Here is a 21,438-nt window from a genome sequence, read left to right as displayed (position 1 = left end):
CAGACAGGAACTAGGAACACTGGAAAAACACCCCAGGAACCACTGTAAGGCAATGAATGGTTGTTAACCAATTGAAAGGACAACAATGCAATGCAAGCAGTAGAAGTATTAAAGCTTACCCCCAATGTACAATAATGGTGCCTTGAAGGGACAGCTAACAGGTGGCAGGGTAAAGAGGCTAGGTGTTCTGCAAGGCTTTATGAGAAACAACACCTGGGTCGGCTGACAGAGACCAAACAGTATGGTTCCGACGGTGTAGTTCGGGATACGTAGTTTCAAGGTGCCGAGGTTGAACAGAAGCAGTCTGGATGGCACCGAAAACAAAGTACCAAAAAACAGAAACCAGGAATAGGCAAATCAGGTCCGTAGAACAATCCGAGGTCGAAAGGAGGAACAAACCAGAGTCCGAAGGAACAAGCAAAATCAGGTCCGTAGAACAATTCAAGGTCAAAAGGAGGAACAAACCAGAGTCCGAGGAACAGGCAAAATCAGGTCCGTAAAGCAATCCGAGATCCAGGTAACCGAGAATCGAAGAGTAGCAGCAAGCGTCACAAAGTCCCCACGGTAGTCAGCTGTGAAGCATTGTTTCCATGTTTGTGGCCGCTTTTATACCTGCTTGAAGCCGTCACGTAACGTGCGGCCGATCACGTGGTCTTGATCACGTGCTGTCGGGGTTGCTGTAAGAGGATCGGAGTGTGCCGCTTGAAGCCTGTACAACGAGGAAGCTGTCGGCGTGTGAGTCTCCATGGCAACTGCCAGCCAAATGAAGGACGGAAGACTCCCGGGCAGCCGGCTGTTGTTCTTGATCGCAAGGCAGGATGCAGTCGCCTTACTGTGTGCATCATGAGTGACCTTGCAGGTGGGTGTAGGGGAGATCGAGTACATGCAACTGGGGGTGTAATGCGAGAAGTGACCGGGGAAGTGATGCGGGGCGTGACACCTATATGGTGTAAGAGGTGGGACCTCCGTCCATCTGATATAAGGTGGAGGGACCCAAAAAGGGATTTTAAGGAGGTGAACCGGGTGGTCCATTAACTGTGCCGATACATCTGGCTGGGGACCCCCCCGGATCCCAAGCACAGCAGCGATGAGTGTAAAGAGAATCAGAGAGGACGTACCTTGGCAACGCAATGACCGGCTATACCAGGAAGAACTGGCGACGTGGCTCCAACAACGAAGAGGTAACGGGAGTCACGGGATACCCGATAGGGGATTAGGGAAGATTGCTGAAGTTAGAGAAGACATCAGGAGTGATCTAACTCGTCTCAGTCACTGCATTAAAAGTACCGAATTGGAAGAAGACATTTGGAGGAATCTCCTTCATCTCAGTAATTGTATGAAAGGTATTGAAGAGAAAGAAAGCCTCGGAAGAAATCTCCCTTGTCTCAGCATTTGCATCAGAAGTACCAAATGGAAGAAGACATCGAGAGTAATCTCCCTCGTGTCAGTCATTGTATCAAGAGTTTTGAAAGAAAGCCTCAGGAGTAATCTCCCTCATCCCCAGAATTGGGACAGTAGTATCAATAGTTCTTCCGACCACTGACTTGCATTTATAGAAAGCTGCCACTATAGAAAGTAGTCATTACATTTTGAAAGGAAACATTAAATAGTGTATCATCCAGGTAAGGGCTTGAACTATGACATAATCACAAAGGAGTTTAAAAAATATAAAACACAGTTCGACATTTTTCTTGTAGACAGCAAGAACATCTTTGGATCAAGAAATCTTTTAGAGGCTATTACCATTTTAAAACAGTTTCATGTTTGTAATTTCTTTGAGAAATCTAACTTTGTATAAAAGATGAAATATATAAAGACGAAAAACATAAAAATACATGAACGAGACCATAAATTATGAAGAGTTGCAGGTAAAAGGCAAAATGCAACTGTTTTCCTTTATTAACGCCACACAGACAAGGCTAATTGTATCTCAATAAATTAATCTGTGACAAAGTGCTGTAAAAAATCATATTAGCCCGTGTTCCTTACCTTTGGGATAATGTGGTAAACCCAAAATATACACCAGTGCAAAGTGTAAAATCACATTAAGCTCACAAATGGGTGAAGGTTGGCTTTGTCACTATCAGCAGTGAGAACAGTTCCTCTTTCACTCTGTAGCTACGCACGGAAGGGAAATACTGACCAAGGGTGAGGTATGAACCGGCCTCTATGGATGCAGAGGGAGGGCCCAGTGAGTGCAGGTGTCAAAGCTTAGGACTCACCCTTACCCTCCCTAGGACCATAGGTATATAGTGTGCGTCATATAACTGTCATCAATATTTCATTTATAAAACCCCTTCAGTTATCAATCAAGGAAAGACGTGCAATTGGATATTGGTGAGAGATTGAATGGGGCGGGGGGCACTGTTCAGATCTTTGCATCAGTGCTAATGTGAGCCAGGGTCCGCAGGATAGCTCAGGAGCAACACTTGTATCTTGGAAGCATGACAACACAACGCAAAGCAACCCAGGTTCGAATCCCAGTCCCATGCTTAGAGACGAGTCTGCGGTGTTAAGGGCATTATAAAAGATTAATTATGTGAAACCTGGGCATAGCAAGAATCGATGCCCGGGCGTGGCACCACGAATGGACCAATCACAGAGAACAACTCCAAGGGTTTCATAAATATCTATCTAAATATCAATGTTTATGTTTATAGACAGACATTATTTTACAAAATAAATACAATCAAGTCTCCTTAATTAGATAAAATAATGTACAAAATAAATACTCCAAGCCTTCTTTACAAAATGATTGACTGGATGGCTGGACTGCTGAGCGGTACCCTAACCTTCGCCAGAGGCCTCGCGGCTTAGAGATGTGGTGCCAACTCAGGGTGGCTGTCCTTCGCTGTGATGCCCCCAGGAAGATCAGGGCGTCTCATCCAACTGAAACACAAGCTTTTTCTAACGATTCGTTGCAGAGAATTCCCATGTGTGATTTGCCTGCCGTAGCTGCAAGCATCAGCGCTCACATTTTGGGCATTGGGGCAGCGATATGACTAAAAGACAATAGCAAAGCTTTTTGGGGAGGTGAGGGTGCGCTCAAGTTAGCAGGCGCCTGGAGATAGTCAGTGGGGAAAATTTGGTGAAGTGAACACAGAAAATGTTCGCAGCCTGCAGTGATAGATGGGCAGAGGCCTGGCACAAGAGGTGAACACGGAGAAAGGGCGGAGTTCCAGAGCTCATCTAGTGACTTCATCCCAGACTGAAATACCCCCCAGGGTTCCCAGCAGCAGCGACCAGGGGTGGCAACTGTGTGAGGGCAGTCCCGGACCACATGACAGTAGGAAACGAAACCTCTTTTATAACATATCAGACCACGGTCTGGGTTACCCTGGCGTGGGAAAACCCCAGACCTACTAAGACCAAATGCAATAAGCAAGTATTCTGCAAGATGCGCCCTAGACTGTGAAACTGTGCTTTCCTTGGCGTTCTGCAGCCATAACTAGTGGTGGCAGGATGTGCCGGGCATTAAGGGCGCATGGCACACAAGAAAGCGAGGGGCACATGTCTCTTAGCCGCTGCAATCCTCACGCTAGCACCGTGCGAAGGCTTCACCCAGAGCCTATGTGAATGTCACCTGCCCGTCTCTTCTCGGGCGCTTCTACTGGCTGACTAGGCTTGGAAGAGAGAATGGGGAGTGCACAGAAGGAATTGCACTGAAGATGAGATCTATGTGCAGGGGCTTGCCCTGCACTGCCACTCTCCCCAGCAGCCCTGCGACGTGCCCTTATTGCATGCGGCATTGGGTTCTAAGTACCCATCTGCCACCTGTGCCCCTCTAGATGCAGGGCAGCAGGGGTGCAAGCGTTCGTGGGAACCTTATCACCTACCATCGCTAGCACCATGCAGGCTGTCTTCCTAATAATGAACTGTAGGGCGGCCTATGGGAAACTCGCCTTCACCCAGAATTACAAGGCCATCCTCAAGAAAAGCTTGTGTTTGCTCGCTGGCTTTTAAAAGAATGTCATTTTTTTTAAAAAAAAAATGAGTTCCTTTCATTTTACAATAAATAAATATACTTATAAATATGAAACGCAAGTGAAGTCAGAAATGCCATAGGTTTGGAGGATGTGAACTGAGGCAAACAAAGGTCCTGAAACTGATGTTTGCTGAGTGGTGAAAGGTCGTATGTACACACACACTCTGTCTACAGGATGTTTGCTGAGTGGGGAAAGGTCTTATGTACACACACACTCTGTCTACAGGATGTTTGCTGAGTGGTGAAAGGTCTTATGTACACATACACTCTGTATACACGATGTCTGCTGAGTGGTGAAAGGTCTTATGTATACACACACTCTGTCTACAGGATGTTTGCTGAGTGGTGAATGGTCTTATGTACACACACACTCTGTCTACAGGATGTTTGTTGAGTGGGGAAAGGTCTTATGTACACACACACTCTGTCTACAGGATGTTTGCTGAGTGGGGAAAGGTCTTATGTACACACACACTCTGTCTACAGGATGTTTGCTGAGTGGTGAAAGGTCTTATGTACACATACACTCTGTATACACGATGTCTGCTGAGTGGTGAAAGGTCTTATGTATACACACACTCTGTCTACAGGATGTCTGCTGAGTGGTGAATGGTTTTATGTACACACACACTCTGTCTACAGGATGTTTGTTGAGTGGGGAAAGGTCTTATGTACACACACACTCTGTCTACAGGATGTTTGCTGAGTGGGGAAAGGTCTTATGTACACACACACTCTGTCTACACGATATTTGCTGAGTGGTGAAAGGTCTTATGTACACACACACTGTAAAGGATGTTTGCTGAGTGGTGAAAGGTCTTATGTACACACACACTCTGTCTACAGGATGTTTGCTGAGTGGTGAAAGGTCTTATGTACACACACACTCTGTCTACAGGATGTTTGCTGAGTGATGAAGGTCGTATGTACACACATATACACGATACCGTGCATACCCCACCAGGCAACACACGAGACACACACATCTGATGTTAAGCAGTGCTGGCTACTCCGCGTGACAGCAGACTGCTGGGTGGCTGCACACACTGCGTACGCCCCAGTGGAAGCACAAGCCTCTGTTCTCCATTCTATCCGCCTGGCAGGCCTCCTTGGGAAAGGCTTGAGTGAATGCTACAGAGGGGCTCTTCTTCCAGTCTAGAGTACCCGATACCTGCTGTGCCATACAGGTCCTGTCTGTTTCTGTTTACTACCTGTGCCATTATGATGCTGCTAGTTTCTGCCCGCTCCCAGTGCCAACAGATTATGGGCAGTTTCTGTTTTCCTTACTTCATTGGGGCGCTGCATGTTTCTGCCAGTTGTCTGCCATCAGAAAACGGACAGTTTATACCTTTCCCCTTTGCCTTCAAGTCAGCTCCTGCCTGTTTGTGTTAATCCTGCATTCTTTCTTCCCTGCACCATTCTTTCTGGCTGCAGCCTGCTCCAAATTCGGTGCAGTATTCTTTCTGGCTGCAGACAGCTCCACATTCCGTGCAGCATTCTTTCTGGCTGGAGCCTGCTCTACATTCCATACTGCATTCTTTCTGGCTGGAGTCTGCTCCACATTCCCTGCAAAATTCTTTCTGGCTGCAGCTTGCTCCACACTCCCTGCAGCATTCTTTCTGGCTGCCGCCTGCTCCACATTCCCTGCAGTATTCTTTCTGGCTGGAGTCTGCTCCACATTCTGTGCAGAGTTCTTTCTGGCTGCCGCCTGCTCCACACTCCCTGCAGCATTCTTTCTGGCTGCTGCCTGCTCCACATTCCTTGCAGCATTCTTTCTGGCTGGAGTCTGCTCCACATTCCGTGCAGAATTATTTCTGGTTGGCGTCTGCTCCACATTCCTTGCAGCATTCTTTCTGGCTGCCGCCTGCTCCACACTCCCTGCAGTATTCTTTCTGGCTGCGGCCTGCTCCACACTCCTTGCATCATTCTTTCTGGCTGCCGCCTGCTCCACACTCCCTGCAGCATTCTTTCTGGCTGTGGCCTGCTGCACACTCCTTGCATCATTCTTTCTGGCTGCCGCCTGCTCCACACTCCCTGCAGTATTCTTTCTGGTTGTGGCCTGCTCCACACTCCTTGCATCATTCTTTCTGGCTGCCGCCTGCTCCACACTCCCTGCAGCATTCTTTCTGGCTGTGGCCTGCTCCACACTCCTTGCATCATTCTTTCTGGCTGCCGCCTGCTCCACACTCCCTGCAGCATTCTTTCTGGCTGTGGCCTGCTGCACATCCCTTGTTTGTGCAGATCCTAGCACTGTTCTATTAGTGATCCCTTGCAGCTGCTGTTCACCTCGCCTGCCTCCAGGTGGCCTAAGGGGCACCCTTGCACATTCCCTACACTCTTGCTTCAGTCTAGGAATGCAGATGCAATTTGCCCAATCAGTGTTTCATCGTTGCATGGCATGCTGTTTAGGGTGGTATACGTGTGTCCTCGTGCAAGTATTGCACATGGTTTTGTGTCATCCGGCTTCACTGCAGAAAGGGTTACAGCCTTTCTTCGTTGCCAATGTTCTGGGCTGCATTTGTGCTACTATACACTGGCACTGAAGGACTCAAGGCATTTTATTTCCTGAGGGTGCTTCCTCTACATTACATTCTAATGGCCAGGCCCATCACTGTACATCTCTAGCTTTGCTTCGTGCTGTGACCTTCAGGGGAGATTTTCTTCCTTTCACAGAACCTTGCACCCAAAGCTCTGCACCACTTCCCCCGTAATACCTACCACTGCCTGCAACTTTATACCACTCCTTATTTTGCTCAGCTCTGTTTTTCTCATCTCTTATGGCTTTGAAATCATGATCCCTTCTGCAGCACAGCCTCCCAGCCCAGTGTGTGCCTTACTCTCCCCCAGAGGGCTTCCCTCACGAAATGGCACACACAATTCCACTTTACTGCATAATCTTGGCCAAGTCCCTGACACAATGCACTCTTCATTTTTCATTGTTGATACTTTGCTCGCTAGCTCCAGAAAGATACAGTAGCTCAGCAACTGCGGCACTCTCCTAAGATCTGTAGTCACACACGTGCATGCCGGCAAAGGCAACTTAGCCCATCATCCTTCTACGGTGGTTACATTGAGTACCATCAGGTTGCATTCCAGAGCACCTGTTGTGAGCAAACACATATGACATAAAAAGGAATATAAAAATGTCGCAGTAAGCCTCAAGCACGCGCAACACCACAGCCCACAGCACTTCAACGCCACGCCTGAAACCCTGATCTCAGGACCGGATTACCTGCTCAAATACTCGAGCACTGCCCTCAGGACCCGCTTTTCAAACCCTGGCTTAGAATTCCCCTTTCCTACCACGAAAAGCCCAAACGCAGCCCTTCCAGATCAGTGCATTTGCGACTTTGAGGACACGCATAAAAACAGAGGAAAGCCCGCTTCAACTGTGGCCGACAGAACCTGCTGTTCAGCACTGGAAGGCGTTAAGACCCCTTAACAGTATGCCACAATCCGGGACCAGAGTTCCCACTGCTTTCTCAGTTCCAAGACACGGTTCAGCTCATTAATATCAGATAATGGCTGGGCACACCTTGTATACGTTCAAGTATGTGCAGCTTTACCAGAGCCCCCATCCTGGAGCTTTTCAAAATGCATCAGAAAACGGATCCGGACTCACTCTAGGACAGTGATGTGTGATGAATTCAATGGTGTCATCACTTCTTTACCGGCTGTGACCTCTCCCCATATGGCCAAGGGACGGCAGCCGCTACCTGATCCTGACCCTGGGGGCAGCTATATGAAGGAGGATCACATGGGGGGGGGGCAACCCTCAAGGGAGTGACGCATCATCGGGTTAGACGTAGTATCCCCGCCAATCAATGGACCCTAAACTCCCGTTTTACAAACTTAAGAACAGAATTGGAGTATCCTGAATGAAGATCACTGTCCAATCCTGTGATGGGGAGAAGTATGGAGGAATGATGATCACTCCTAATGAGAACCATTATCATCGGTCCAGTTTTTCCCCCAACAACTGAGATGATCAAGAGGCGAGGAGCGATGATGATCACTCCTAATGAGAACCACTGTCAACAGTCTAATCTTTACCCAAATACTTTTGGCCAGAGCTAGTATAAACGCAAGGAAAGACTCAGGAAGTGTGAGAGAGGCCCTCCCTGGAGGTTCTGGCTGCAGAAATCATTTGATGTAGAAGAAGGGGCCCTGGTCTGCTATTCCCAGAGAAGTGAAGGGAGAACACTTGCACCCCAGCAGTTGGTGGAGGACTCACGACTGCTGGGGGGAAAACCCGGGAATTGCTTGGGCCCCAAAAAAGGGGGTGAACCGCTAAGCACCAGCAGTGTGCCAGAGGGAAGCTGGAGGCTCCCCTGCTGGGGAAGTGCAGCTGAAAGCAGGAGGAGTTCTCCAGCTCCCGGCAGAGCAATGTACCAGCGTCATTGCAGAAGTCCAGGCGGCTACAAGGTGCGAGAGAACAGCCCAGTGATCAACGGCTTTGGAAAGGCTCGCAGAAAGCAGAGCCCAGCGTGAGGAAGCAAGTAGTGCTTCCTGAAGGAGGCAGAGGCTGGGACACCATCTAGAGTACAGCCACCCACCAAGGATGCTGAGAAGCCATAAAGAGAAAGCCAGTGTGCCCAGGGAAAGGATTGGGACACCAAAGCACTGTCACGCAGTGTAACGAAAGCCCTAGACAGTGGGACTAGGGTCTGGGATCCACAGTATGAACTTGGGGAAGACCGAGAAGGGTCTGGGACCCACAGTGCTACCTTGGGGAAGACCACGAAGGGTCTGAGACCCACAGTACTAGTTTGGGGAAGCAAAGCCCAAGAGAGGTTAAGGGGAGAAAAGGAGAAACCCTTACCTAGTGAACTTTGCAAAAACACAATAGTAACAAGTCTGGGACTTGCATCCAAGGGAAGCAAAGCCTGAGAGAGGTCAAGGGGAAAGAAGGATAACCCTTCACCTCGTGAACTTAGTGAAGCTATTACACGTGTGCAAAAAGCCCTGGCAGGAGAGTATGCCAGGCAAAAGTCAAGTGTGTGTAAAGCTGCATAAGAGAATCCCAAGGAAAGCCCATGCCACTGGGATTTTGACTTGCATGGCATTTAGAGAGAGATTGCTGTATAAAGTCCTGGCAAGAGAGTATACCAGGTGAACAGCGGATCTGGCATTCGCACCCATAAAGAGTGGTACAAGAAAACCTGGCAGGGGAGTAGGCAAGGTGTTTTGTGAGTTTGGGACTCACATCCAAATGGTGCTTCTATGAGAAGAGAATTCTAACGAAGATAAATGCTCTTGAGAATTGAACTGAATTGTGGCGTTACTATCACATTCCAAGGGCTGGAACGGGGTAATGGCCCAGCAGTCAAAGTTAACTGTCCGAGTGAAGATTGCGTCCTGTGGTGGGGGAGGGGGGCGCGGGCTGAGATTATAGGTCACTGATTGGCTGCTCCCACTGCCCTGGGTGCGCATGAATGTGAGATCCTGGGGAAGGGAACCATATGCCCTCAAGGGAGTTGCAATTCAGGAGGAGCGAGCTATCCTCTTGATCAGTAGAATTTGGTTAGTTTCAAACTTTTGCTTTGGATGGAAAGACTTCTGGGCAAGGAAGTCATCCCCATTGAAACTGTGAACATTGACCATTTGGAACATTTGTGTTGGATTTGAATATTTGTGCACTTCAAGAAGCAGAGACAGTTCCCTTTGCAGTGTAGAGTTTGTTTTAGAGCGTGAGGGCGAGGATAGGATTTTGGACACAGGACGTACATTTATTTTGGACAGCTTGACACTGGACAGACCCTTTGTTTTAGTTGAAGTAGGGAAATGCCTCCTAGAGTAGGAACAGCAAGGCACTGTACCACCTCTTTTACTTTGAATAAAAGCTTGTAACCACAATCATGACTCCTTTCAATCCGCGTCTCATTCCTGGCTCCCCACAGATGTGCACTATGTATGTTCCAAATCAGGACCCGACACGCAGGTCTTGGTGTACACACTATTATTGACCATAGCAGCCCAGAGCGTTCCTTCCAGCTGTCTTCTACACAGTATTTGGTAGCCAGGGGCTCCTATTAATGAGCCCCGAATGCACAGTAAAACGGAGAAGGTTGAACTTCTGAAATGCATGTGGCGAGTCCCAAGTGTTCGCTTGTGGAGAGTGACCTACAGCCTAGAGTTCTCACGTATGTGCATTTCCTTAGCTCTTGACTTGTAGGGAAGGTGGTTCAGCTCAGTGCCAACCATAACATTAGCGTTGTTTTGTTCACCCGCACGCCACGATCCCTATACTTTACGCCAGGGGGTTCATCAAGCAGTCCTAACTTTGCGGCCCCAGGTACGTGATTTTCGTCATATTTTTAAAACCTTCCTGGTTCTACTGTGTTTTCCTTTAGCCCCTTCCAGGCAGAGGCATGCACTTATCCATGTAGTTTCCTTTAACTGTAAAGACGCAGTAGGCTAGCTTTAAACACGTGTTATCGTCCACTCCAAGCCACTCAAGCTCCCGATGGCCATGCGGCTAGTGCATGGGTCCTGCACCCGAGACGCTTTACTTCCAGGCACTGTAATCCCCATCTCTTTCGTAAGAGGCCATTAATTACAACGATCGCTAGAGCTCCTCCTTAGGTAGAAATGGGTACCAGCAGGCATTGCATTTCTGCCACCCTTTGCATGAGCCAACAGGCACAAATGAAGAAGACCCTAAAAGCATGGGGGCGGCGGCACACAGACCATCTCCAGAATGGTTTGCAAGGCCTTGCAGTGACCTAGATTCCCCCGCTCTGCTGCACTCCCCCATCCTTATAATGTACTCTGCTAATTATTCATCTTTACTTGCTGACTTGTTAAATTCTCGCTCCCAATGTTTAGCTCTGTTACATGCACTGCACTTCCTTGCTCCTGAGCTAGGCTTGGCTGTACACATACACTTCCTTGCTCCTGAGCTAGGCTTGGCTGTACACATACACTTCCTTGCTCCTGAGCTAGGCTTGGCTGTACACATACACTTCCTTGCTCCTGAGCTAGGCTTGGCTGTACACATATATTATAATTACAACACTTGTCACCAACTAACAGCAGAATCCTGGCGTGTTGCTGAAGGTGGACTCCTACCCGTGTTTTCAGAATGGATGAATGCACACACACGCACCCACTTCAGTGCACTGCTGTGCATTTGCCAGCAGGTTGCACGCGCATTCTTGCAGCCGGATACTGTCCTTTACATGCACATCCCCAGTCACACAGCATCACACAGCAAGGTATTGCAGAAGCGCTGCCCAGAATATCACATTATCCATAAACAGAAAAGTGGCTGGAAGAGATTTGCAATCACTGCTGCGCTCATGGCATTTCTGACTTGCAATGTGTGGAACCGGAACAGTGTAGAGGAAAGCGCCCTGAGAGAAGACCTCCTGGTGCTCACACTCCACCCCTGCTGTTGGGGTCATTGCAGAGGGCTGCTGGTCGGAGGTCGTGACAGTGTGAGGGACGGAAGTCTTTGCGAGGCTTCTCCCCAGTGTGCTTTCCATTCCTGCCCGTGCCCGGCATAAGAAGGTGCCATTTCTTGATGGCCCGGATTTAGATCCAGTGGCAAGCATTTTGCATAGATTACATTCGCTGCCCACCCACTATGGACACTCTGGAGTCTTAATATCCATAGAAGTCCAACAACCTTCCTAGCGTAACTCTCATTCGGTTGTCACTGAGCAACAGCAGGAGGAAATACATGCAGTGGGGGGCGAACCACACACGCTGTAAAGTGTTCCCACCCGCCTCCTGCAGGTTCTGCTTTAACCAATGACTGGCTGTGGCAGGAAAGGAAGGGAACCAATGCCTGCTCTTGTAAGTACACCTTTAACACATTCAGCACAATTCGGTGTGAGTTTCTTGTGAGAGCTGCCAGAACCTGGGTGCAGGGGGGCGTGATGGAGGCTTGGAAGTCCGTGTGTAGATGAAGATGGGGGTGTGCTTCGGCTGGTCCGGTTCCGCACATTCCGTCATGGAGTAAACAAGACTGACGGAAACAGAAACTATTTGCAATCACACATCCTACTCTTGAAATTCAGTGTGCAACAAAACCCTGTCAACTAGAATATATTCCAAAACACTGCTGGCATTGTCTGCAGGAATGTTAACCGAAAAGGACAATTGTTTTAGTGAATAGAAGTGCAAAAGGCAAACCTCATCTGACATTCCTGGCATCCCAGTATAGAAGAATACAGAGCATTCAAGATAGACACTGGGAACCAGTACAACCGCTTCTCAACCTTCATCTGATGTCCCTTCCACTCCAGTCTCAATGATGGAATACTGAAAAGCGAAATGTTTCAAAGTGTACAGCACATAGAATCTAGCCTTTTCATGCTTCAGAATGTGAAATGTCCTCCGGTGTTTAGCTGGTGGCTCTCTTTTTCCAGTTGGAATATTCGAGCCGTAGACTATTAATCTGTGCATATGGAGTTATGCTGTGTGCCTCGTGGATGCATTCCAAGGGGGTGGGAGGCCAGCAGGTCACAGCGTTTACTGGGGGGTGGGAGGAATAGTGCAGTGCCACTGGAAGAGGTCTTTCACATTTGAGGACTTTTATAAAATATCTGGTGACTAGTTGGGATCCTTGCAATCTGTCAGAAGTCCCTTGCGTTTAGTTGCAGAACATCATTGTCAATAAATATAAAAAGACAGAACGACTTCCCGCAGGAAAGCTGCTAGGTCAGGAAACCCGGGTTTCTTAAAGACATGGACGGATGGCCACAGCACATTTCTCCTCATAAAGAAAAAAGAAAAAAAAGAGACTCCGCTGCGAACCATCCGGGGCAAAGAGCCGTGTAGGTATCCTTGCCCAAGCCCAAGCAGCAGCTTTCTACATGAAAGACTAATGTGCACGTCCCTCGTCTGATGGACGTAGGGTGGCATCACTGCACAGGCCGGGGCACCCCACATTGGCTTTCTCGAGACATTCGCTTGGTGCTTCGCTGTAGGCAAAGCCCCTCTACTTTCAGTCTTGCCCCCAGATTTGCTTGTCCACCTCCTGCATCAGGAATTCGCGGGAATAGGCCCACCTTCCACAGAAAACAGGTCTCTGGCCACCAACTTGGCGCCAACATTTCCTTCCCCACATTTTTTCTTACTTGGTTTTCTTTTCACTGCTACACTTGCTGAAAGCCAAGAAAAAATGTACTAAAATAAATACAATCTTCCATGAAAAGAAAGATGGAGTGATGGATGTTTCCGACATCCTCCCCCGCAGCTGATGGGCTTTGACCCACTTGAGTTGCAAACCATTAAGGTGGTGGTGTTGATGGGAAGTGGCCCAACCAAGAAGAGTAAGTGCAAGCAGAGAACGGAACCAATCTTCTTCTCGTCTTCTTGCTCTTTCTAAAACTGAAATAAAGACGGGGACCCCCCTCTAGCATTCTGGGGATCAGCTGGGGGGCATCGCATGATCCAGGATGTAGGAGATGGTGTCCCAGTGCTTCCAGAGGAACAGGAGAAGGAGGACGAGCAGGAGAGTGCCCAGCAGTCGCAGGCGGGTCTTCATCAGGGGGGTGATGAAGTTGGCGATGGTGGAGACGAAAACCAGAAGCACCGCCATCAGGGCAAGGATGACGTTAATAAACTTGCCCAGCAGGGCCCGGGCGTTGGCGTTCTCGACCCCCTCCAGCTGCACCACCTGCTGCTGCTGTTGCTGCAGCTCCAGTTTAGTGATCCGCGTCAGGCAGGACTCCACCGCCTCCTAGACAGGAAGAGAAAAGGGGAGGGGGGGAGACACATTAGCTCAATGCAAGTAAAGCCGGGAAGTTCATTCTTTCCAGCAAAGGGAAACTCCGGGTTCATTTAATTGAGGGGTGAGGAATGACACTTCACTCCAGGAGTGAACACAGTATTAAAAAAAAAATCTAAATGAAAATAGAATACCCTGAAATCACATCACTCCATCTGTCGCCACCTAGACAACCTCCTCAAAATGTCAGCAAAAAGCACAGTCTCAGACCCAATACTTCTAACAGAAAGCTGCACACTGAGGGCAAGACCTGGTAGGCTTGGAAGGCTAGTATTACCTAGAGGCAAAAGAGCTGGAGGTTCAAACATGAGGTGTCACTTCTGCACCGCCTTCATTCTTACACGTATGTCGGTCTCTATCATCATGTGAACGTGTGCTAAAGCAACAGTGCCCACATGGCTAGCAGAAGACAGTTTGGACAAAGGTGGCCAGATCTTCCGAACCTTGCAACCCTGCTGGCCATGTGTGAAGGACAGAGCACAAGAGCAAGTAGGAGTAATGTAGCAGGCCACTGACTGAAGATGCCGGCTGAGGCCTCACCTGGGAGGGAGAGCAAATAGGAGTACTGTAGTTGGCCAGTGACTGAAGATGCCTGCTAAGGCCTGACCTGGGAGTGAGAGCAAATAGGAGTACTGTAGTTGGCCAGTGACTGAAGATGCTCGCTAAGGCCTGACCAGGGAGGGAGAGCAAGTAGGAGTACTGTAGTTGGCCAGTGACTGAAGATGCCCGCTAAGGCCTCACCTGGGAGGGAGAGCAAGTAGGAGTACTGTAGAGCTGGCCAGTGACTGAAGATGCTCGCTAAGGCCTGACCTGGGAGGGAGAGCAAGTAGGAGTACTGTAGTTGGCCAGTGACTGAAGATGCCTGCTAAGGCCTCACCTGGGAGGGAGAGCAAATAGGGGTACTGTAGATGGCCAGTGACTGAAGATGCCTGCTAAGGCCTGACCTGGGAGTGAGAGCAAATTGGAGTACTGTAGCTGGCCAGTGACTGAAGATGCCTGCTAAGGCCTGACCTAGGAGGGAGAGCAAGTAGGAGTAATGTAGCTGGCCAATGACTGAAGATGCTTGCTAAGGCCTCACCTGGAGGGAGAGCAAGTAGGAGTACTGTAGATGGCCAGTGACTGAAGATGCTTGCTAAGGCCTGACCTGGGAGGGAGAGCAAGTAGGAGTACTGTAGCTGGCCAGTGACTGAAGATGCCTGCTAAGGCCTCACCTGGGAAGGAGAGGAGGTAGGAGTACTGTAGAGCTGGGCAGTGACTGAAGATGCTTGCTAAGGCCTCACCTGGGAGGGAGAGCAAGTGGGAGTACTGTAGATGGCCAGTGACTGAAGATGCTTGCTGAGGCCTCACCTGGGAGGGAGAGCAAGTAGGAGTACTGTAGATGGCCAGTGACTGAAGATGCCTGCTGAGGCCTCACCTGGGAGGGGTAGCAAGTAGGAGTACTGTAGCTGGCCAGTGACTGAAGATGCTTACTAAGACCTGACCTGGGAGGGAGAGCAAGTAGGAGTACTGTAGTTGGCCAGTGACTGAAGATGCTCGCTAAGGCCTGACCTGGGAGGGAGAGCAAGTAGGAGTACTGTAGTTGGCCAGTGACTGAAGATGCTCGCTAAGGCCTGACCTGGGAGGGAGAGCAAGTAGGAGTACTGTAGATGGCCAGTGACTGAAGATGCCTGCTAAGGCCTCACCTGGGAGGGAGAGCAAGTAGGAGTACTGTAGATGGCCAGTGACTGAAGATGCTCGCTAAGGCCTGACCTGGGAGGGAGAGCAAGTAGGAGTACTGTAGCTGGCCAGTGACTGAAGATGCCTGCTAAGGCCTCACCTAGGAGGGAGAGCAAGTAGGAGTACTGTAGCTGGCCAGTGACTGAAAATGCCTGCTAAGGCCTGACCTGGGAGTAAGAGCAAATAGGAGTACTGTAGTTGGCCAGTGACTGAAGATGCCTGCTAAGGCCTGACCTGGGAGGGAGAGCAAGTAGGAGTAATGTAGCTGGCCAGTGACTGAAGATGCTTGCTAAGGCCTCACCTGGGAGGGAGAGCAAGTAGGAGTATTGTAGCTGGTCAGTGACTGAAGATGCCTGCTAAGGCCTCACCTGGGAGGGAGAGGAGGTAGGAGTACTGTAGATGGCCAGTGACTGAAGATGCTTGCTGAGGCCTCACCTGGGAGGGAGAGCAAGTAGGAGTACTGTAGATGGCCAGTGACTGAAGATGCCTGCTGAGGCCTCACCTAGGAGGGGTAGCAAGTAGGAGAACTGTAGCTGGCCAGAGACTGAAGATGCTTGCTAAGGCCTGACCTGGGAGGGAGAGCAAGTAGGAGTACTGTAGCTGGCCAGTGACCGAAGATGCTCGCTAAGGCCAGAACCTGGGAGGGGGAGAAAGTTGGAGTACTGTAGTTGGCCAGTGACTGAAGATGCTTACTAAGGCCTGGCCTGGGAGGGGGAGCAAGTAGGAGTACTGTAGATGGCCAGTGACTGAAGATGCTTACTAAGGCCTGACCTGGGAGGGAGAGCATGTAGGAGTACTGTAGAGCTGGACAGTGACTGAAGATGCTTACTAAGGCCTGACCTGGGAGGGGGAGCAAGTTGGAGTACAGTAATTGGCCAGTGACTGACGATGCTTGCTAAGGCCTGACCTGCGAGGGAGAGCAAGTAGGAGTACTGTAGCCGGCCGGTGACCGAAGATGCTTGCTAAGGTCTCACCTGGGAGGGAGAGCAAGTAGGAGTACTGTAGCTGGCCAGTGACTGAAGATGCTCGCTAAAGCCTGACCTGGGAGGGAGAGCAAGTAGGAGTAATGTAGCTGGCCAGTGACTGAAGATGCCTGCTAAGGCCTGACCTGGGAGGGAGAGCAAGTAGGAGTACTGTAGCTGGCCTGTGACTGAAGATGCTTGCTGAGGCCTGACCTGGGAGGGAGAGCAAGTAGGATTACTGTAGCTGGCCTGTGAGTGAAGATGCTTGCTGAGGCCTGACATGGGAGGGTGAGCAAGTAGGAGTACTGTAGCTGGCCCGTGACTGAAGATGCTTGCTGAGGCCTGACCTGGGAGGGAGAGCAAGTAGGAGTACTGTAGCCGGCCGGTGACCGAAGATGCTTGCTAAGGCCTCACCTGGGAGGGAGAGCAAGTAGGAGTACTGTAGCCGGCCGGTGACCGAAGATGCTTGCTAAGGCCTCACCTGGGAGGGAGAGCAAGTAGGAGTACTGTAGCTGGCCAGTGACTGAAGATGCTCGCTAAGGCCTGACCTGGGAGGGAGAGCAAGTAGGAGTAATGTAGCTGGCCAGTGACTGAAGATGCCTGCTAAGGCCTGACCTGGGAGGGAGAGCAAGTAGGAGTACTGTAGCTGGCCTGTGACTGAAGATGCTTGCTGAGGCCTGACCTGGGAGGGAGAGCAAGTAGGAGTACTGTAGCTGGCCTGTGACTGAAGATGCTTGCTGAGGCCTGACCTGGGAGGGAGAGCAAGTAGGAGTACTGTAGCTGGCCTGTGACTGAAGATGCTTGCTGAGGCCTGACCTGGGAGGGAGAACAAGTAGGAGTACTGTAGCTGGCCCGTGACTGAAGATGCTCGCTGAGGCCTGGGAGGGAGAGCAAGTAGGAGTACTGTAGCTGGCCCGTGACTGAAGATACTTGCTGAGGCCTGACCTGGGAGGGAGAGCAAGTAGGAGTACTGTAGCTGGCCCGTGACTGAAGATGCTTGCTGAGGCCTGACCTGGGAGGGAGAGCAAGTAGGAGTACTGTAGCTGGCCCGTGACTGAAGATGCTCGCTAAGGCCTGACCTGGGAGGGATCCTGAAAGATCCAGTGTACAGGGCACACTGGGAGTGCGCAAAACATGATACATTGAACACAGGCTATCCAGTGTGACTCGGCGAAGGTTCTGCCTTTGTCGCTTAGTCATGGTTATGGGCAGGTCTCTACACCTTTTCAAGCGCACACGCGTCCTTTAGGAAGAGTGACAGACACTCTTAATGTAATGGTTGTAACCCGGGGTACTTGTGCCTGTAGTGTCCACACTCCATCACCCCCAGAGACTTAGTCCTAGAGGCTATTCAGCCTTCATTGTGCACTGTATGGCAAGTATATTCAGTGACTGAATTCTGTACAGCATTACGGCCTAATTGGAAGAACAGTGATGTTAGCTGCCCAGAAGCTAAGCAAGTTACATGCATGCATTACAATGGCTTCCGCAAGCACATGCTTCTATGTTCAATCACAAACCCTTTTGTTATGCTTTTCTTTAGGCCAAGCAAGGTATTGCCATGCCTCCCTTCTCTGCATCCTCTTTTCAGATGTAGAAAGGATCATTGTGGGCCTTAATACTGCCCGTTAAAACCAGTATGCAGGAAATAAGGGGAGGGTTGTAGAGGGTGAGGGATGCAGGAGGGTAGAGGGCGGGAATGCCATTGGCGGCATAATGATGTAGAACTTGAAGAAGACTAGATGCCCCAGATTTGTGTATTGCTTTCAACCTCTACCTGGACTGAGCGATCAGGCCATATTCAGGGAACTGAGCAAGCAAACAAGCAGCTCAAGCTTTCACCACCCTTCGGGCTGTGCCCTCCATCTTAGAATGCTGGCTAAAGTGGTGATTACTCCTAGTTAAGTTACCAAGATCAGGAAGTGCCTTTTAAATGGACAGCTCGAAGGGTAGAAGTGGAAATATAACAGTTTCAGGAGCATTCAGACCTGGCAAAGAAGTGCGGAGGAGAGGGGCCAGAGGCATAAAAGCACATAGGTGCTAAGAAGAACGAGGCCTGCCTAGGAGCAGAAAGGAGCCTGTGATGATAGCAGCAACAGTAGTCCACCCAAGAAGCAGAGAGCCATGGATTGACAGGAGTCTTAATGCAAGGCATAGCAAGCCATCCCAAACCAGTTGCCTTGCCTTGCCAGATAAAGGTTTGATGGCGCCCATGACTGGTGGCCTAGTCACACGGCACGCTAAGCCTGCGTACAGCAACTTTCGGAATTTTGGAAGCCTGTCTTCAGATTTTGCCAGTAATGGTCGGCTGTTGTTACCCACCCGACTGATGCAACTGAGGCCGACTTCTTTTTCTGCAGGCAATGTTGCGAAGGTTACCTGGCGGTAATGTTGCTAAAGTAGATCTTAGGGCCCGGGAGGGCTGTACTTTGAGACGAAAGATCTCAAGGAGCAGAGCCTGCTGCTACTTGAAGCCTTGTGTTCGATTCTTTCAATGGAAGCTAATGTAGGGCCTTCAATGCTGCCTAGATGTGCACCAACAGTGTGAAGCCATTCACAGATGTGCCACCTTGTTTTGAATGAATTGTAGGTGCGTGGCAAGTTAGAACAGGAGACAGAAGTACACAGACTGTAACAGTAGCGGAGCCAGCACAAGAATCGATGTGATCACTGGGCTGCCCCTAACTGCGCCGATAAAAATGTTGGTCGGCAATCCCAGGGCAGTGCAGTTATCAGATAGATCAGTTTTGCCCACATGCCCCGCAATACTCCAACCCCCACCCCACTTACCTGTACTGCGGCACACGTCTGTGTGCCCTGCCGACTGACCTGTACCCCTGCGGCGTCAGTTCTTCCCAGTGCAGCGGTGCTGACGCTGCTGGGTCCTTTTTTTAAAAAAAAAACATTTGTTTCCTTTTACCCGCTTACCGTAATGGTAAGCAGGGGACACCCCTGCAACCCAGACTCCCATTACTGCGACCAATCAGAGCGGGGGACACCCCTGCAACCTCTGCTCCACTTGGGCTGAGTAATGGGAGTCAGCATTTTAGAGCCGCAGTGATGGGCCGGTTCCCCTGCACAACACTACTGCCCTTGTGACCTCTTGCGTGTGTTGCATGACGAGGTATTGTAGAGGTTGTAGTGCCAGGACTTTGAAGCTTCTTTGATTTGTCTGTTGAAGTATAATTTGTGATCAAAGTAAACAGCTACGTTCTCGCTTGCAATGACAGGAGATGGGGAACCAAGGGTGGCGGACATTTGAATGAAATTAGAGCTGCGCTATTAGGCCCCATACAAATATTCTGGCAATTATCCATTCCTGCTTGATCTAAAGGTAACATATTGGCCATCTTCCTAAGCTTGTACAGAAGTCTGGTACAATGCCTAAAGCTGTAGCACCAGCACAAATGGCAAGCGACTTCCATCTCTCTCCAATGCACCCCAGGATATACCTACCTGGATGTCCCTGGCCCTCTCATAGGACTGGTAGGCCACCTTCTCCTCCATGCTGGCCAGCTCCTGCTTCAGGTTGGTCATCTCGTTTTGGTGGAGCTCTGTTAAGTCATTCAGCTGCTCTTCCAGTCTCTCGTACCTATCACGAAAAGAAGAGACAACATGAGTCACGTGCCTCAAAGCTCTGCGGGGAACAGAAATCAAGGCATGGACATTGGGTATGAGTAATGGAATCGGTAGTAGGGTAGAAATGCGTTTATACAAAGTACAGACACACAGCTTAGCATCCAAGCACGCGGTGCTACTTCGTGGGGGAATGTCCACCAAGTCAAAAAGGGTGGGGTGACACTTTCATTAGGGGACACCCTAAAACATGTTGACTAAAAAGATCACCACTACATGAATCAGGACATCACCAAGGAGGGCCACAATAAGATATTTTGAAAGTGGAAATATTCGTTCAATACCAGATAACGTGCCCTGCCTTCCCGTTTGAAAAGCTGATCATTTTAACAGTCCACCCCCTCAATGTAGGTCAGTCCTTAGGGTCACTGCAATAAAACGAAAGTGAATAATGCAAGGCTCAAGGGCATTGTGGGAGTATTCCTTAGAGTTCTTGGGGGGAGAGCATCCTTCAGTCTATCTAGTGGATAGAGTACCTATACTTTAGCAAATCTGTGTCCCGATAGGAAAGAAGACCTGCCATGTGAGGTCTTGTAGGACTGATCTTAGAATATGTTCAACGCTGCTGGTAGATGAACAATAAAAGGACGCCTACAGTATGGCTCGTCATCTATGTAGTGCAAGAGCAGTTCCACAGAGTCAGGCAAGGTATCTTTCCCACCTCACAGAATGTGGCGGCCTCCTTCTCAGCACTGCAACAGCAAGCAACTGTCAGGGCCTCTGCTTGCACTCCAGTACCAACAACATTCGAGTTATGGATGCAAGTAGAAACCATCTAAGGCAGAGAAATAAAGATGACCCTAATACTAAATGTGCCCCATTGTAACAAAACCTTTGGACAGACGGATCTCACTGCGCTATTATTCTCCCATTCTTATCTTTAGGATGCAATCCGATTCCTATAGATTTATTAACCACTCCGGAGGGGGCAGGGGGCGGCGAGTACTCGAATAAAAACCTGAAAGGGTGAACCAAGTACATGTAGAGAGGCAATCTCCATTCTACTGAGCCCGTGAAATTCATACGTTCACTCTCCAGCATTGCCTGGTGTGTGCATTTTATGTTCGGTAAACGATTTGCAGCCTTATTTATACAAATAAGAGCATCTGTGTGACAGAAGTGCAACAACATGCATATGTAAGCCTTGTATGATGAAATATAACGAGTGTCCCTGATTAATTGTTACAGCAATGGAAGGAGGCATGTGAGCCAAGGTCGGTGTCAGGGATGGCACTCTTTTAAGAGTAGCACAGGACACCCAGGAAGGATTTGGGTGGTTGTGCAAAAGTAAAGAGGACAGAATAGTTCACACACAGCTGAAAGAAAGGAGAGCGAAGAGTAGGCAAGTGTAGTAAGGGAAAAGGTACAGGATAGATTCCCTCTTGGGGTCTATGCAGATA

General features: G+C 49.6%; 1 protein-coding gene across 3 annotated transcripts in view; it reads right to left on the bottom strand.

Moving 5' to 3' along the window:
• Positions 1 to 1,876: 1,876 nt before the first annotated feature.
• TMCC2 (transmembrane and coiled-coil domain family 2) overlaps positions 1,877 to 21,438 on the bottom strand; it is a 744,435-nt gene continuing 724,873 nt past the window's right edge. For all 3 annotated transcript variants that reach the window (XM_069633140.1, XM_069633142.1, XM_069633141.1), the window contains 2 exons: positions 19,859 to 19,994; positions 1,877 to 13,676 (listed from right to left, as the gene is read on the bottom strand). In XM_069633140.1, coding sequence (XP_069489241.1) covers positions 13,365 to 13,676; positions 19,859 to 19,994 — 448 coding nt within the window. In that variant the 3' untranslated portion in view covers positions 1,877 to 13,364. The remainder of the gene's footprint in view (positions 13,677 to 19,858; positions 19,995 to 21,438) is intronic.

This window comes from Ambystoma mexicanum, chromosome 13 (genome assembly GCF_040938575.1).
Source record: "Ambystoma mexicanum isolate Mex_15411 chromosome 13, UKY_AmexF1_1, whole genome shotgun sequence".
Taxonomy (NCBI): Eukaryota; Metazoa; Chordata; class Amphibia; order Caudata; family Ambystomatidae; genus Ambystoma; species Ambystoma mexicanum.
This window is presented reverse-complemented; position numbering and strand designations above follow the sequence as displayed.